This window comes from Colias croceus, chromosome 16, assembly GCF_905220415.1.
Source record: "Colias croceus chromosome 16, ilColCroc2.1".
In the NCBI taxonomy this organism is placed as follows: domain Eukaryota; kingdom Metazoa; phylum Arthropoda; class Insecta; order Lepidoptera; family Pieridae; genus Colias; species Colias croceus.
This window is the reverse complement of record NC_059552.1, coordinates 1,214,253-1,229,678: the sequence shown is the minus strand read 5'-3', so window position 1 is coordinate 1,229,678 and position 15,426 is coordinate 1,214,253. Positions and strand designations below refer to the sequence as shown.

Genomic DNA, 15,426 nt, shown 5'->3' with positions numbered 1-15,426 from the left:
TTTCCTTATAAAAATGAATCTACATACACAACTTATGCCCAGGTACTCCTCGCACGTCACTTATAGGATTGAGCAGTCGACCATCTAGTGTGGTTCCTACCACACCGCCTAATTCTATTTCTTCCCAAGGTAAGTTGGAATTAAAAATATAAGTACATGTACTTAAAAAAAGTCAATCAACATTATGCTCCTACAAATTTATAAATGAGCGTGTGTGATAAGCACACGTGTCAGAAGTGAAACTTCTTGGGCAAAAAATTTTACTCTCAACGCGCCTATAGAAGTTTCACTTACATAATTAAAAAGTCAATGATGATTGTTGGTAAATGTTAAAAATACTTATGTAATGACGATTCGAAAGTGCTACTAAATAGTAGCCTAATTGAATAAATGAATGTTTGAGTTGAGTTGAGTTTGAGTTTATTACCTACGATTTTTTTTATTGCAGATAGTATAGTAGAATTTTTGATACAACTTTTATTAAAAAAATGTATTGTTTATCTAGAATAATTATAATTAAATAAGTATATTTAATTTCTATTTTATTGCAGTCGGTGAAACAGAAAAGCCGCCACTCACACCGCTACGTCCGAAAGTGAACTCGATACTGCATCTGTTCGGTGAATGGCTGTTCGAAGCCGCCTTGATTGGGACCACGCCCACTAACACGCAACGTTAGTAATTTGTTTTATTGGTATTTGTAATTATTGTAGCAGTTTTTTTAAGAGGATATTAAAAATACTGAAATAAAAATATGTTTTCTGTTAACATTTTATTAGTTCGTTTGTAGATGTGTGAATTTTTGTTATGTCTTAATAAGAAGAGTTCTAGTTTGTTTAATAAATATTTTTTCTGCTTAAATTATGAAAATATTCTTGTTATTAAATGAATCTTTTACAGAAAGAGTGGAAGGAACACCGCCTCCTCCATCGCTTTCGGACGCCACGCAAAAGCTTAATATGCTAAGTTATCAGCCAGGTATGAATTTGAAATAACATTTTTGTTTTGTTAAAATTTCCACTAAAAATAGAAAATTTATGGTTTTTATAATACTTTTTTTTCAGGTCGTGCAGTAGCCCTGGGTACATTATGCCGCGTGATATGCTCGAAGCAATGTCGCGAAGAAGTGCTCGCTCCATACTTGGCGCGCACGTACGCCGCGCTGCAGCGGGGTCTGAGAGACCCGGCCACGGCGGCCGCGGTTGTGCTGGACGCGGCTGATATATTTAGGTGATTATGGGAAAAATTAGAGATAATCCTCCTTTATTTGTCGCCCCAGTACGCGGCGCTATCGATAGATAATATGATAATATTATCCTACTAATATTATAAACGCGAAAGTCTACGTTTGTTTTTTTGTTACTCCTTCACGCAATGCTGAACTGATTTTCATGTAATTTGCCACACACATATTGAATTAACACATAGGATAGTTTTATAGCGAAAATCCCCCGTGTGCGGGAACTGCGAGTTTTCCTTTTACTACGTGGGCGAAAATGGTGAAACGTGATACCATAATATATGCTATTTTTTAATTATTTTATGAATGCGTTTTAAATAATATAAATATTGAACCAATCAATGATTTTATAAGGTACCAGTAGGAATATTTCAAAAGGTAGAGATTGTGTCCGTGAATTCACTCTCAAAGGATATGATGATAGTCTCATTTTCTCCGTTTCATTAACAATCGAAATAGACGGAGGACATTTCAACAAACACACTTTCACATTTATAATAATGTTAACAATTATATTGTTTTAATTCTTTACAGATTAGATCTCGACGGCGTGCTAGTGTTAGTGCCTGATTTCATAACAGCACTAGACCGCATCCTATCAGAACGGGAACCGAAGTTAGAATGCGGGTCCATAGACAAGCGGGAACTTCGCAAAGCCGCCATTAGTCTTCTGTTGTCTTTGGTCGCTTTCCCTTATCATTATAGAGGCTTACCCGTACCGGAGTTTCCTGGATGTAACGAGTAGTAAGTATTTGTTGAATTTTTCTAATTGCCAAGTATGACACGTTTCTTTTAATTCATTTGGTTTAAAGTGTCTTTTGCAATTCATTGAAGTATGCAACAAATCAAAATTAATTATTATTATTAACGAATGAAAATTTAAACCAAATAATTTCAAAATTTAATGTAATCCAGCTAAAACAAGCATAGCAGCGGCAATCGCCTTGATGTGTATCTATTATTCAATTATATTTATGAGAATATATACTGTGCCATAATTGGCAAATAGCAATACTTGGCGCCTTCCTTAAAAAAAAAACGACGTGTGTCACTCGGGGACTGGGGCGGTTGCGCTATTGCATGCTATGCCTTCAAGCCACACCTGCGCCCGTCGGAGTGGGAAGCGTGAGGTTTTTTCGTTACGGAATTTCTCGATTCGGTCCCCGCGCTCAAGGCCCGCGATAGAAACTATGCAATAGCTTAAAAAACCTCCCAAATTTTATACTCAAACTTAATACGTAAATATATTTCTAGTGCGGGTATGACACTCGGCGAGTACGCACGCGGCAAGCTATCTCTCATATGCGTATCTGCTGTACAAGTCGAAACCGTGGACGCACTTGCTGTACCTCTACTGAGTGCGTTGTATCTGTGTGTGAGACACAATGCGCATGCGTCCAGTGCTGCCATCAGTGGGCCGGCTTCGAGAGCTCATAGTAATGAGTATAAGGGTGAGTGGGGGGAGGGTTTCAATATAAATGGAACTATTAAGGGATTTTTCAAAAATCAGGTCAAAAATTATTCACATATTTTTTGCTAGAATAGTTAGAAATTTAGAATCCACTTGAAAAAAAGTCAAGCAGAAGTCGTTATTTAATCGAGCTCAGCTAATATCTCGTAGAAGTTGAATTAAGGATGATTAAGAAGTTGAATGAAGAATGTCCGATTTTATACCACATGCTCTTATGTAATTCTCCTATTAAGGTTTTTAGGTTTGGTAAGTGAAAATATACCACTGCAAACCTTGTGGTATATGAAATAAACAATACAACGTATTTTGATTTTGGCATTGTACAAAATTATATATTTTTTTCTCAATTGGCAATATAAAAATGGCTTCATATCACTGCATCAAACTCTACACATTTTTTTACAAAAAACACAATACACGCCGAATTTTTTGAGTTGCTCTGCTTTTGAAACAAAAATAATTTATAGTCACTTCATCAAAAGAAAAATAAGCATTTCGACTACCGACCGATCATAATGGACCAGAAATCACTCCTACCAAGTTACTAGTATTGGCTAGTTATTGGAATTATATCCAGTTTTAAATAAGTGGGGACATTTAAAAAGAAGGAGGGTAATTACTAAAGAAGAGGGGTATTAAAATGGGGGGGTGTTATAGCCCGGTCAGACAGCAGCAGCGGGCCGGCGAGCGCCGAGAGCGTTCAGGACGACTTCGCGGCTGATGTTAGGGAGCTAGATCCATCATCGCCTGTTTTCGGTAATTTTACCTTTCTGTTGCTTCCCATACTGACATTTGACAAAATAAAACGTAGAATTCGAATAACTCCTTAAGCTTTGCCTTGCATTACCATAAAAATGACAAGATCCTCTGAACGTCGTTGTCTAAATAGCACGTTATTTTGTCAAATGTAATGTTGTTAACTACATCAGTCGTATGATTCGCTTATTATTGTTTATATTTTTTGTAGCTTGCTATTTTGTTTCATTTAAGCATGTCATGTATCAATTCCTTTTGCAAGTTACACGTATTTTTTATGTTAAATGATGTCTATATTTAAAGTTTTAACGAATTATTTAGCATGTCCTTGTACGTATGAACGTTGCATTGTTGTGTAAATAATTTACGTAACGCATGTCTGTATTTATACATTTATTTTAACTGCAAACAATTGAATTATTCGCTTAGTTAAGATAATGTTATGAAATTCGGTGTTTTCCATTTCAACAAGTTAGAAATAGCAGAGGGCCTTATACGTACCCTTGCGTAACCCCATGTTGTAAGATCAATAAAGTTCAATATTTCTATCGACCGCATACTTTAGGTGCAGCATTAGTAGTACGTGCAACTTACCTGGTTTGTCACCGACTTATATCATCTTGGAAAGGAGATTTGCAAGTATCTCTCGCTGCGTTGGAACTTCTCTCTGGCCTTGCGAAATTACACTCTTGTAAACCTGGTGAGTACTAATTATTGTTATCAGTAAAACTGTTTATGTAAACTGTTTATAATTTACATTTGCTTTATTAACTGCATTGTTATTGATTTATTTGTTTAAAAAATATTCAAAGAAAGTTTAAATATCTATTGTTTTTCTTGCATGCTGAACAGAAATAATAATAGGTAAGCTTAAAATAAATATTAAGCTTTAGACAATTTGAGTCATAGTTTTACTTTTGATAAACTTTGTGATATGAAAATAAATAATAAATTTTTCATTGTTATTATAAAATGTATTGAGGCAAGAATTCACTTGAAAATCAACTGTGGATCTGGTATATCTGGTGATAATATGATCTGGTGTTCCACAGTATTCGCAGTATTAACAGTACAGTTTCGAATAACAGCATACAAAAAAAAAAAATATACCGGCCGAATTGATAACCTCCTCCTTTTTTTTGAAGTCGGTTAAAAAGGAAAAATTTTACCATACATTTGAACTTTGTTAATCTACAAACAGATCAGACCATCTCTGTTACCTATATCCCTAAATTCCTACCCAAAACTAATAATCCTCTAGTCACGATAAAACTGCATTGGATCTGACTACATCTCAGTAAAACCTGGCGGTTTATAATAGTCAGTTTATTTACGCCGTTAGTACACCGACGCATTCGCGTGCAGCAGCGAAACAACGAAAAATCTGTCAGTAGTATGGCAGGTTTTCGCATATGTTATGTCTCACTCTAGCACATAGATAGATGAAATAGTTGCGTCCTTGTCAGTATTGTTTCGCAAGGAACTGCGAAATGGCCATTACACAGACGCATTGCGAAAAAGTTGCGAAAACATTGCTGTGTACTAACGTTCCGCAGATATTTCGCTAAGCAGTAGTTTCGCAGATATTCGCTGCCGCATACGAATGCGTAGGTGTACTAAAGGCGTTAGATTTTAGAACAAGTAATTGTCTCGCAGATGCGTTAGAACGCAAGCGTGCAGTGCGCTGGATCTGCGACTACATCTCAGTGCAGTGCGGGCGCCCGCCGCAAGCGCACTCGCGTGACCTGCACTCGTGTGTAGTGGCCGCGTATGCTTGCCTTGCTGCGTGGTTATGCGAACCATTATTGGCTGATCCAGACTGCCTAGCTGCGCTTATGGAGGTCGTGGAGTTGGGTATCTCCGGGTCGAAGAGTCAGGGTAAGTATATATCGTGGTCTTACACTCATGTGTAGTAGCTGCATATGCTTGCCTTGCTGCCTGGCTGTGTGAGCCTTTACTGGCTGATCCAGACTGCCTAGCTGCGTTAATGGAAGTGGTAGAACTGGGCATCTCCGGGTCGAAGAGTCAGGGTTAGTGTGTCATTGACAATTTTTTTGTTAGTATCCGACAACAAAAAACATGATGTTTTCGCGCGAACTATCATGAGAAAAACTTAGCCGTTAAGTTTTCTGATATTTTTTTCATAATTTATCTTTCATAGCATCCCGTTCCTGACAAATCATTAACGAGAACAATGTGTCTTCGCATAACGAGAACAATGTGATTACGAATACGCCTGCGACAGTTTATGATTGTCTGGATCGGGACAAATCTAATAAGATCGATGATTGGCAGGTAGTTCGTAAGAAAAAATCAACCAAATATAAATTATTAGGGCAAAAGGGATGTGCATCACCTTTTAAGGATGATAAGTTTAGGGCTGCGAACCTTAAAGTGCCGCTGTTTATCTCTAATGTCAGCATGGATACGAATGAGAGTGATATTATGAATTACATTAAAGATAAAACGGGTGAAATTGTGTCTTTAAAAAAGATTAATATGCGAAGTAAAAAACAATATAATGCATATAAGTTATTTGTACCGAAAAATAAATTAGATTTATTTTTGAATGACACATTCTGGCCAAGCGGCATTACATTCAGGCGTTTTGTGCAATTTTTATACAAAACGAAGTCTAGCATTGTTACAGTCAATTAAATATCTTTAGTATGGATAGTAAAAGCCAATTACATTGTAAATTTACTAGTTTTAACTGCAAATCTTTTAAGCGTTCTATTGATAATATTAGAAGTATATGTAACGAGTCAGATTTGGTTGCATTACAGGAGACATGGCTACTGCCCCATGATATACCATTGCTTGGGTCGATTTCTTGCAACTTTGAATATACCGGTAAATCAGCAGTAGATACATCCAAGGGTTTACTCACAGGTAGGCCATATGGGGGAGTGGCTATTCTCTGGAAGGTTGGTGTTTTTGATTCAGTTTTTGTAATAAAGTGTAATAGCTCACGGTTGGTTGCAATTAAAGCGAATATTAAGGACCGTTCTATTATAGTTTTCTCAGTATATATGCCAACTGACTCTAGTCATAATTTAATTGAATTTACTGAGATTCTTAGTGAAATCAATGCTATTGTTGTGAGCATTGATGTTGAGTGTATATTTATTCTCGGTGATTTTAACGCTCATCCGCACGAGCTATTTTATAGAGAACTAATTAGCTTTTGTTCTGAACAATCTTGGATTTGTGCTGATGTTTTAAAATTAGGCGAATCTGTAAATAACTATACCTTTGTTAGCGAGGCTCATGGGTGTAGACGTTGGTTGGACCATTGCATAGTTTCATTAACAGCATGGCACACTATTGCTAACGTGAGTATTAAAGAAGATGTGTATGTGTCGGATCATTTGCCGTTATTCATTACGTGTGATTTGGGTGTTGTAAGAGGTAAGAGTGTGATGCGTGACATGCCTCGTAGTAAAGTTAACTGGGGTGAAAGAAGTAACTCAGAAATTGATGCTTACCGGGAGTTATGTGATAGCAAATTAAAAGAAATTGATTTTCCCCATGAATTAATCAGTTGCAGTCACGGGTCATGTTCTTTGTCTGAACATATGCAAGTTCTGGATAGATTATACAGTAACATTGTTCAAAGTTTATCTGAATCTGCAATTTTATCTCATCCAGAACCTCAGCCAACGCGTACCCATAGGCCAAAAAAATTATGTGGGTGGAATAAACATGTGAGGAATGCTCACCGGGAGGCCAGGCTTAGCTATAGGTTGTGGTTATCACACCGGCGTCCACAGTCGGGGATTATCTATGATCAAATGTGCACTACTCGAAAAAAATTTAAAAGTCGTTTGAAGTGGTGCCAAGATAATCAAGACCAAATTAGGATGGATATATTAGCCGAACACCAAGCTTCTAAAAATTTTATACAATTTTGGAAATCTACTCGAAAACTTGATGCTAAGCCGGGTCTACCTGTGAGTGTGGGTGGGAAGAATGATCCAAGAGAAATCGCTATGATGTTCAAGGATCATTTTACAGTGAAATCACCTCTCGGACCACCTAATACAGTAGTGGATGCGGGGTCTGGAGGGCGTGGAGATGAACCTCTGTTTTATATTATATCCTCAAATGAAATTAAGTCAATTATTAAGAATATGAGCAGAGGTAAGTCTCCAGGTCATGACGGGCTCAGTATCGAGCATTTAAAATACGCGGGTTGTCATCTGCCTAAGCTACTCTCGATGTTTTACACATTATGTATAAGGCACTCCTATCTGCCAGCAGATCTCATGAAAACAATCGTTGTACCTATTTTAAAAAATAAAACAGGTGACATCTCCGACATAGGAAATTATCGCCCCATATCTCTCGCTACGATTTTGGCTAAGGTATTGGACAGTGTGTTTGATGCGAGATTAAACAATTTTTTGGACTTACACGATGCACAGTTTGGTTTTCGACCTGGACTTTCCACTGAAAGTGCAATCTTAAGCTTGAAGCATACTGTACAATACTATACCAAGCGTAAAACACCAGTGTACGCTTGTTTTCTAGACCTTTCCAGGGCGTTTGACCTCGTGTCGTACGATGTTTTATGGAATAAGCTGGAGGGTAGGGGTTTACCAGTTAGCATTCTTAATATCTTTAAGTATTGGTATGCCAACCAACGTAATATTGTAAAATGGTCTAACGCTTTTTCCGAATCGTATGTGTTAGAATGTGGTGTAAGACAAGGGGGGCTGTCGTCGCCTAAATTGTTCAATCTTTACGTAAATGGCCTTGTTGTCGAACTCAGCAATATGCGAGTTGGTTGCCGGATCGGAGGTATAAGTTGTAACAACATAAGCTATGCCGATGATATGGTATTGCTGGCTCCGACTGCAAGCGCCATTACTGAGATGCTCAAAGTCTGTGAGACATATGTCGCTGCTCACGGTTTGCGTTATAATGTGGCTAAATGTAAATGCATTGTTTTTGGGGACGTTGGTAAGCATAGGAAATGTACGTCTGAGATATCTCTTAACGCGATTACAGTTGAAAGAGTTAAAGAGTTTAAGTACCTCGGACACATGCTTACTGATGACCTCAAAGATAATGTAGATATCGAACGTGAGCGTAGGGCATTGGCGATCCGAAGTAATATGTTGGCCCGTAGATTTGCCCGTTGTAGTAATCCAGTGAAAATCACGCTTTTTAAAGCCTACTGCCAGAATTTCTACACGGGTAGTCTATGGTTTGACTATACTGATAGATCGCTTAATGCCTTACGTGTCATGTACAATAATGCGTTTAGAATGCTGTTGGGACTGCCTCGCTACTGCAGTGCGTCTGGAATGTTCGCTAATGCGCATACTGACGATTTCTGGGCGATAATACGCAAAAAAACAGCGTCTACATTCGATAGAGTGCGGCGCAGTCGCAACAGTCTCTTGATGGTAATCTCGGAGAGATATATGTCATCTTTCATGGGACACTTTGTGCGTAGACTTGTCCATTCAAAGCGACAGGTTTACGCATAGGGTGCCCTGTGAACTGATGATAGTACTTTAATATCTACCTACTAACATTAGCTTTTTAAGTCACGTACTAACATTAATGGATCGCTGTAATCTAATTGTTTAAATAAATAAATAAATAAATAAATAAATAAATTAGCAAACTTGAGATTTAAGCGCATACTAAAAAAAATGTGTGCGTGTACTAGTGTACACATGTAAGAAGTGAAACTTCTTTATGACCTTATTTTTCAAAAAATAATTTACTATATGCAACTTTACAGAAATACGTAGAATCACGCGTGGTAGGGACAAGAAAAAGATGGCGCGTAACGGAAAAATGTCACGCGTAACGAAAAAATGTTAAACTAATTTTTTTTCCAACCCCGATAAAGAAGTTTCACTTCAAAAAAACAAACGATCCAATTCACGTGTTCTGTCATAACTAATTTATATTCTTGATATTTTTCGTTATGTTTAGGCAAACCAGGAGAGCCCACAAAAATGAAAGACGAAAAAGAATTGAAGCCTGTGTCCATGAGAGTGCGAGACGCTGCCGAAGCTCTACTAATGTTGATTCTCGAACAGGTACCTATCTCGTTAAATTTTTTTTATAATCAATGAGAAAAAAAAATGTTTTTCCTTGTAATTAATATAATAAATTAATATTTTCTGAGAAATAGATCAAACTCATCAATGTACTTAATTACCCAAGACATAAACAAAACTTGAGAGCATCTAATGTGATTCAGAAATATTCTACCTTTTAATAGGTTTGAAAAGCCAGTTAAACAAAAAAGAAGACAAACTAAGTGTAGTATAGTGAAGTTACACATTTTAAATTTGTTTTTTTCTCCCATAGACCGGCACATCCGGTATGGGTACTTGGTGTAGGCTAGACGAGCGTTGGCTCGCTGCGTTAGGTCACGGCAAGCTGCGGCATTTCGTCGCAGATGGTAGTACAATACTGTCTCTGCTTGAAGAACCACTAGCTAATAGCCAAGAGCCGCAGCCTACTATTATTGGTAAGTAAAAGTTTCAGAATACAAAAAACAAATGAATTTTTTTTGGTTTAATCTTTTTTTCGTTCTTTCGAAAATATGGTATTGCATTTCGTTAGATGAGAGACATGGTATCGTGATTTTTTAAACGTTTTTCTTTTTCGTCACAGAGATTTTTTCTTATATATATTTTGTTTTTCTATATCTCTATTTATTCTATCTTCTTGTGTCGATTGTTTTGTAGTTAATAAATTAATCCTTGAAATCTTTTATTTACTGTTTTTATTTATTATTCGTAAATCCTTATTAACTTCGGTTAAAAATTGGGGCGAGGTGGTCAACTTTTCCGTATAAAATTTCATGTAATTGTTTAAATTATGATGAAAAGATATGTTTCTACGGAAATGTCTTACGAATTTTTTTTAAGTGGCAATTACTTAAAAAAATCGTATAACCCACTTCACCAATAAAGTGTGTATGTTCAATGGAGTTTTCGAACGGCTATCAATATCTTAAGTAAATAAATAAAAATAAAAAATAAAATAAAATTGATTTATTTCAGGAGTATTTCCCATACATTCAACTTCAAATAAAAATCAATAAATCAAAATAAAATAAAGTAATAAATAAAAATCAAATAAAAATTAAATTGCAAACTTTCTACATAGGTAACTACAAAACATTAAAATCGATAAAATATAATAAATTAAATTAATTGGACCAATAATAAATAATAAAATTTGATACAAATTTATTATATATAATTGTATAACAGTAAATGAACCCATTTATGTTTTAACCCATTGAGCCCCGAGCGGCCCGATCGGGCCACGACACAATAGATTTTCTATTGTGTCTGTGATTTCGGGGCCTGAGTAAATTGTGTATATTGGATATCCCAGTGGTGGTGCGCAGCGGGTGGGGCCGCTCCGCGTGGGCGCTGCGGCGGCGCGGGGCGGCGCGCTGCGCGGGGCGCGGCGGCGGGGCGTGCGCGCGCCCCGTGCCCATGCTGGAGCCGCCGCCCCGCCCCCCCGCCGCCTGCCTGCCGCTGCCGCCCGCCCCGCCCTGCGCGGTGTGAGTGTACATCTAATATCCATACTAATATTATAAATGCGAAAGTAACTCTGTCTGTCTGTCTGTTACTCAATCACGCCTAAACTACTGAACCGATTTGCATGAAATTTGGTATGAAGATATTTTGATACCCGAGAAAGGACATAGGCTACCTTTTATTGCGAAATATGTACCACGGGCGAAGCCGGGGCGGACCTCTAGTATATTATAAAGCTGAAGAGTTTGTTTGTTTGTTTGTTTGAACGCACTAATCTCGGGAACTACTGGTCCGATTTGAAAAATTCTTTCGGTGTTAGATAGCCCATTTATCGAGGAAGGTTATAAGGCTATATTTCATCACGCTACGGGCAACAGGAGTGGAGCCACGGGGGTGAAACCGCGCAGAGCAGCTAGTCTAATATATATATTATAAAGGCGAAAGTTTGTATGGATGTATGGATGTTTGTTAGTCTTTCACGTAAAAACTACTGAACCGATTACAATGAAATTTAGCACACATATAGAGGGTAACTTGGATTAACACATAGGATAGGTTTTATCCCGGAAATCCCAAGGGAAAGGGAACTATGCGGGTTTTCCTTTGCTACGCGGGCGAAGCCGCGGGCGGAAATCTAGTACACACATAATGCTGTAAATAAAACGTGCCAAATTAGCCCAATTTACTTTATTATCCCTTTTCCGATGAAAAAATACAATATACTATTACTTTTCGACTGACCGGTTGGCTTGGTTGGTAGTAGCCCTGCCTTCCAAGCCAGATGTCGTGGGTTCGATTCCCACCCGGGGCAAATATTTGTGTGTTGAACATAGATGTTTGCTCTGTGTCTGGGTGTTGAATATCTATATAAGTAGGTATTTATTTAAAAATTTTATATATGTATGTTTATCAGCCATCTGGTTTCCATAACACAAGCGAAAGCTTAGTATGGGATCAGATCGTGACGTGTGTGAAAAATTGCCCTGAAAATATTTTCAATCAAAACACAAAGTAACTTACCATAGACACTAGACAGTCATAGATTCACAAGCAACATATTCATAGATTCTTAATTAAGATAATTTATCCTATTCCTAAAATTGTCTATGTATTTTATATTAATCCTTTATATATTATCGTTCAGTGACTCCGCTTTCCCAAGCTTGGACGCAGTACTACGGCAACTAAACGACCCCGATGCTAATGTACTATTCAAACTGTTGGAACAGCAAGCGGCCATTGAGAAGAAAGTTAGAGATAGCGAAGACAATGTGGTAAGAATATTTTGAAAGAGAAATATTTTTCAGCATACCTTTTATTTTCAAACTAGCTGTGCTGCGCGGTTTCACCCGCGTGGCTCCGCTCCTGTTCGTCTTAGCGTGATAATATATAGCTTATATTACTCGTGGATAATGTAGCTTTCGAATGGTGAAATAATTTTTAAAATCAGTCCAGTAGTTTATGAGCCTATTCATTACAATCAAACAAACAAAGTTTTCCTCTTTATAATATTAGTGTAGATATTATCATAATTATAATATTTACCCAGGTACCAGAGGAGTATGTACCTCCAGAACCAGTGACTGAATTCCAAACGGCAAGAATGTTCCTATCGCACTTTGGGTACTTGAACATTGCAGCAGATAAAAAAGTAAGTTTTTTTTTCTAATCTTATATCTGAATGAATATTAAACGCATCACAATATTCTTTTTTTTTTAATTTTCTTAGTTCAGATGTCATTATATTGTCATACAAAAAAACCAGTATAACATGTAGTAATGTTATACTGTGTTGCGGAACTACTTCCGACAGTATTCTGTAAAAAAACTCAGCAAAAAGTTCCAAATTTCAGGAGCCACCATCTTGAATATGAATTTTATTATTAGTTGGTTCAATAAAGAAACGAATCTTCAATGGCGGCCAAAGCTGACTTTGACAGATGGTACGATCAGCAAAAAAGAAAATAAAAATAACGTAAATTGATAATTATTTTATTAATTATTTCAAATTGTTTGTTGACAAACTTTTTTGTTATTGTATTTGTGTATTTATATGAATTATCATATCTACGTATACAGAATGTAATAAAATCCCCATAATACTTGTAATAAGCCCATAAAACTGAACAACTTTTCCCAAAGAACATATTTTGTCAAATTCCAATAAAACATTATTTACTTTCGCAAATGCATAATTGTCATTGTAAATTTATGATAAAAACTATTATAGGGAAAATCAAATACATTTTAGTGATTTAATTTTTCCCTTTTTTTTTGCATACCGTACGGTCGTGTGTGAGCGAGAGGGAATGATAAGCGCCGCCATTGAAGATTCGTTTCTTTATTGAACTAGCTAATAGCACTATCCGCTTTTACGTCTTCTGACATCTGAAAAAATAATATAATTTTATTTAGCCGCCATCTTGATTGATGCATTTTGATAGCACAAAATTTGTTATTATTATTTTTTATTTATTTATTTAAGTATATATTTAATAAATAATCAAAATAAACTTGCTTTAACACCCTCGAAACAATGAAAAAAAATAGATAATTTCATGCAGTCGACGTAAAGCGCAAAATCTCACAGTATACATAATCCAAACAGTAGCAAAAGTTCTTACAAAACGTTTGAACTCATTCACACCAACATCGTACCGATGAAACTCCTCAGCCGTTTTTTGAATTTTTTTTTTCAAATTACCGGAGCGACAGAAAATTAATATTTTATTTTTTTTAATTGTGTTTTTTTTTGCAATTTTACCAAATTTCGACTTGATAAAAATTTTGGTCGATGTGGTCGACGTCGTTGGTAGATTGACCGAATCCTTAGCAAAACGTTATAAGCTTACTAGCTTTCCACTCGCAGCTTCGCCCGCGCAGTTAAAGAAAAACCCGTATAGTTCCCGTTTCCGTGGGATTTCCGGGACAAAACCTTTCCTATTTCCCGGGGTAAAAAGTATCCTATGTCCTTTCTCGGTTATCAAAATATCTCTGTAGGCGGGGGTTGGGGTTAATTATAAGATATGAGATTGAGATAAAGAGATATTTATTATTAATTCACTTTAATGGGATGAGATGAGATGATATAGGATGGAGCTCCGCCCGGTGCGGAATCCGAATGCGAACTAACATTGTGTGGTAAAATAATAATTAATACATTATAATAAAATATGCAACATCGACGCATTGCATTCCGGGAACATGTATTGTCTGTACGATTAGGTAATCGTACATGTTCCCGGGGGAGAAAAAGGTGAAGGTTAGTAACTTGATGAAAGATGAACTTAAAACTAACAAGGTGATATTACAATTTAGTGTCTATTTACTAAATGATTGTGTTAGTTATGAGTACAAGATGATACATACATTGATTAAAAGATGAAGATACAATAAGTATAAGATTAAGATACATTTGTTCTTTACGATAGGGTTACAAGATTAAGTTACAATTGTTTTTAATAATAGCGTTACAGAGATTCACTTAAGTTGGGAAGCGAGAACACTCGAAAGATTGGCGACGAGGCCTGGTCATGTTTATTTACGCGCACATCACATTCACTAACACTTATCACACAATCACTTGTCATCGGGGTTGGAGGTGGCCGGGCGGGGACCGCGACGCTGGTCGCAGCCTCCACCGCCGGCTCTGCTGAAGCTCGTCGACGACGCAGCTGTCTCCAATACGTTATTATTGCCACAACAACCAGAATTTCAATTAACACATATATTATGAAGTAATGATGAATGTCGTGATACGACAACTTCGTGCCCAATGGTTCACTCAGTTTTAGGAGGTCAATTTTTCTTTTTATTTCGTCAAATTGCTTAATGTCTTCCGAACTGTTTGTATTGAGATCCTGATCTGTTAATTTGGAGATCGATATATTTATAAGATGATTTATTGGAGCAATTTCTATTGCCACAAACTCGGAAGTGGTATTTATATTGCTCGACAGCTTTTTATGAGAAAATACTTGAAAATCTTTAGTTTTAATAGTACAACCCTCCATAACGCTTAACAAACCCGCTTTTGTTACCTTTGTAGAGGTTATTTTATCAGCACAGATAAATTTTATGTTGCATTCATTACAACAAAAATAATAATATACATTAGAGGTCGATAATTCTTGCCAACGATTCGTACAAGGTAATAATGTTGTTTGACAAATTCTCGTATTAGGAATTCTCTTACATAAATCATGATCATCTATTAAATGTTGAATAGGATTTCTGATGTGACAAAACATCGTAGTAGGATTCTGGCTCAAACATGATTTAAAATCGCTTTCCGAGATCGTTATACAAGAGTCCTTTTGTATGTTGATAGCCGCTAAATTAGAGGTTGGTATCACGTTCACCATGCTGCCGTTTGATATACGTGGGATAGAAATGAGATTAAATATTTCATACATATTTCTTTTCATCAAACC

The 15,426-nt window shown here is 36.6% G+C and overlaps 1 protein-coding gene across 3 annotated transcripts in view; it reads left to right on the top strand.

The window, feature by feature from the left end:
• The window catches only part of LOC123698421 (ral GTPase-activating protein subunit beta), a 32,503-nt gene that overhangs the window by 6,259 nt on the left and 10,818 nt on the right, over positions 1–15,426 (top strand). For all 3 annotated transcript variants that reach the window (XM_045645035.1, XM_045645033.1, XM_045645034.1), the window contains 15 exons: positions 43–129; positions 552–674; positions 901–978; positions 1,065–1,230; positions 1,775–1,984; positions 2,495–2,691; positions 3,369–3,467; positions 4,033–4,167; positions 4,320–4,331; positions 5,124–5,345; positions 9,423–9,529; positions 9,804–9,966; positions 10,845–11,016; positions 12,138–12,267; positions 12,543–12,644. In XM_045645035.1, coding sequence (XP_045500991.1) covers positions 43–129; positions 552–674; positions 901–978; positions 1,065–1,230; positions 1,775–1,984; positions 2,495–2,691; positions 3,369–3,467; positions 4,033–4,167; positions 4,320–4,331; positions 5,124–5,345; positions 9,423–9,529; positions 9,804–9,966; positions 10,845–11,016; positions 12,138–12,267; positions 12,543–12,644 — 2,003 coding nt within the window. The remainder of the gene's footprint in view (positions 1–42; positions 130–551; positions 675–900; positions 979–1,064; positions 1,231–1,774; positions 1,985–2,494; positions 2,692–3,368; positions 3,468–4,032; positions 4,168–4,319; positions 4,332–5,123; positions 5,346–9,422; positions 9,530–9,803; positions 9,967–10,844; positions 11,017–12,137; positions 12,268–12,542; positions 12,645–15,426) is intronic.